Source organism: Triticum dicoccoides, chromosome 7B (genome assembly GCF_002162155.2).
Source record: "Triticum dicoccoides isolate Atlit2015 ecotype Zavitan chromosome 7B, WEW_v2.0, whole genome shotgun sequence".
Taxonomy (NCBI): Eukaryota; Viridiplantae; Streptophyta; class Magnoliopsida; order Poales; family Poaceae; genus Triticum; species Triticum dicoccoides.
The window spans coordinates 168,375,528-168,377,334 of NC_041393.1; the positions used below are offsets into that span (position 1 = coordinate 168,375,528).

At 45.8% G+C, this 1,807-nt stretch overlaps 1 protein-coding gene across 1 annotated transcript; it reads left to right on the forward strand.

Annotated features, from left to right (window-relative positions):
- Positions 1–569: 569 nt before the first annotated feature.
- On the forward strand, positions 570–1,726 carry LOC119342067 (glycine-rich cell wall structural protein 2-like). The gene is made up of 2 exons (XM_037613908.1): positions 570–730; positions 983–1,726. The coding sequence occupies exons 1-2, from the start codon at positions 631–633 to the stop codon at positions 1,507–1,509; spliced, it is 627 nt and encodes a 208-aa protein (XP_037469805.1). The 5' UTR covers positions 570–630; the 3' UTR covers positions 1,510–1,726.
- Positions 1,727–1,807: the final 81 nt, after the last annotated feature.

The following is a 1,807-nucleotide window of genomic DNA, read 5'->3' on the forward strand; positions in this document are numbered from 1 at the left end:
ATTGTGCGTGCGTGTGTGCACGTATACATGTTATACTCTGTAGATGTTGAAGTATTTTCACAACAAATCTACATGTGCAGCTTCAGCGCGTACGTTTGTAAGTAGATATTTTGTATACGTACACAACACGGTACATAAGCAAATTGGTCGATTCAATATAACAGGACGTAATCGATCAATGAACACGATAATTAATTCAAGGATGCACGGAGATAGACAATCTCTAATACTCAGTTCATAAAACCACGACGAGTAATTTGGAACGGAAGGAGTACTTTGTTAGCTGATCTTGGTTGCCAAGTGGTTCCACACATTCTCGATCATACGTACTCAAGGCCACGGATAAATGTCAATGCCCCGTTCTGGCCTTCTGGGTGGCAGTAGCTAATCAAGTCTGACAACGAGATATACCAATGCTCGGCCCGGTTCGATCATATCCTAGCTAACAGCCAACCGTAGCGTTAGATGGAGTTATTGAAGGTTGAAACTTTCGCCCCCGTCTATTAACTCGACGAGATAGGTGTAGACGTGCATGCAAGCCTTTCCTCGTCTATAAATACGGCAATTCTAGCAGCGATATCATCTCATCCTAAGCTAGGTATTATAACCCGATCAATCTGGTCGTCAGCAATGGCGGTCAAGTCTCTAGTTCTTCTCGGTGTCGTAATAGCCTCGCTCCTGCTTCTCTCCCAGGATGTAGCACATGCTAGAGAGCTCATTGATGCTAAAGGTTTGTCAAACATGTTCTCTCTCTCTCTCTCTCTCTCTCTCTCTCTCTCTCTCTCTCTCTCTCTCTCTCTCATACCCCTCCGTCCGAAAATACTTGTCATCAAAATGAATAAAAGGAGATGTATCTAGAACTATGACAAGTATTTTCGAACGGATGGTGTATTTCATAACAAAGTAGGCACAAATTAAGTCACTTCCATGGACATAGTACAGTACCTCAAGCAATGTTCAGTAAGTGATTGTATGTATGCAGAGTCCAAGGAGAAGAATGTAAAACATGCAGGAGGGCCGGGCTTGAAGGACGAGAAATGGGGAGGTGGAAGCAAGCATTATGGAGGGTATGGGAATGGTGGGGGGTACGGTAACGGTGGAGGGTATGGAAACGGTGGTGGATATGGAAACAATGGGGGAGGCTATGGAAATGGAGGGTACGGAAACAATGGTGGAGGATATGGGAGTGGAGGTGGATACCAACATGGTGGAGGATACGGAAACAATGGTGGTGGGTATGGTGGAGGATATGGAAATTCTAGGCATGGTGGCGGTTATGGCGGTGGAGGTTATGGACCCGGATATGGCGGCGGTTATGGTTATCCAGGCAACGGTGGTGGATTTGGCGGGGGCTCTAGTGGAGGATACGGTGGTGGCGGCGGATACGGTGGAGGTGGAGGATACGGTGGTGGCGGCGGATACGGTGGAGGTGGAGGATATGGTGGCGGTGGCGGGTATGGTGGAGGTGGCGGTTATGGCGGAGGATCAGGTGGTGCCGGCTATCCTTGAGACGGCTATGGTGGAAGAGGTCACAATGAATGAGCAGATATGTATATTTATTTTACTAAACATTTGTGTTGATATGTGATGTGCTTGAATAAAAGATTTGTCCTTATGCTCGCATATAGGTGTAATGTTGAGAAATCGAGCAAGCAAGCCAGGCTTGCCTTGTCTCCTATGTATGAAAGAGAATATAACTTTTGAATTGATAGTGTTTGGCTTCCTAGATGGGCTTTGGTTACTAATGATAAGATTAAGAGACTAATATGTGCACCAGCTGTAGTCTTGGTTTAGTCCTAAAACTAGT

What these genes read in the sequence shown, in the direction of transcription:
- LOC119342067 (XM_037613908.1), top strand. Translation starts at nt 631, where the DNA reads ATGGCGGTCAAGTCTCTAGTTCTTCTCGGTGTCGTAATAGCCTCGCTC. An exon ending in AGAGCTCATTGATGCTAAAG is followed by an intron (nt 731 to 982) that starts GTTTGTCAAACA and finishes GTATGTATGCAG; the next exon opens with AGTCCAAGGAGAAGAATGTA.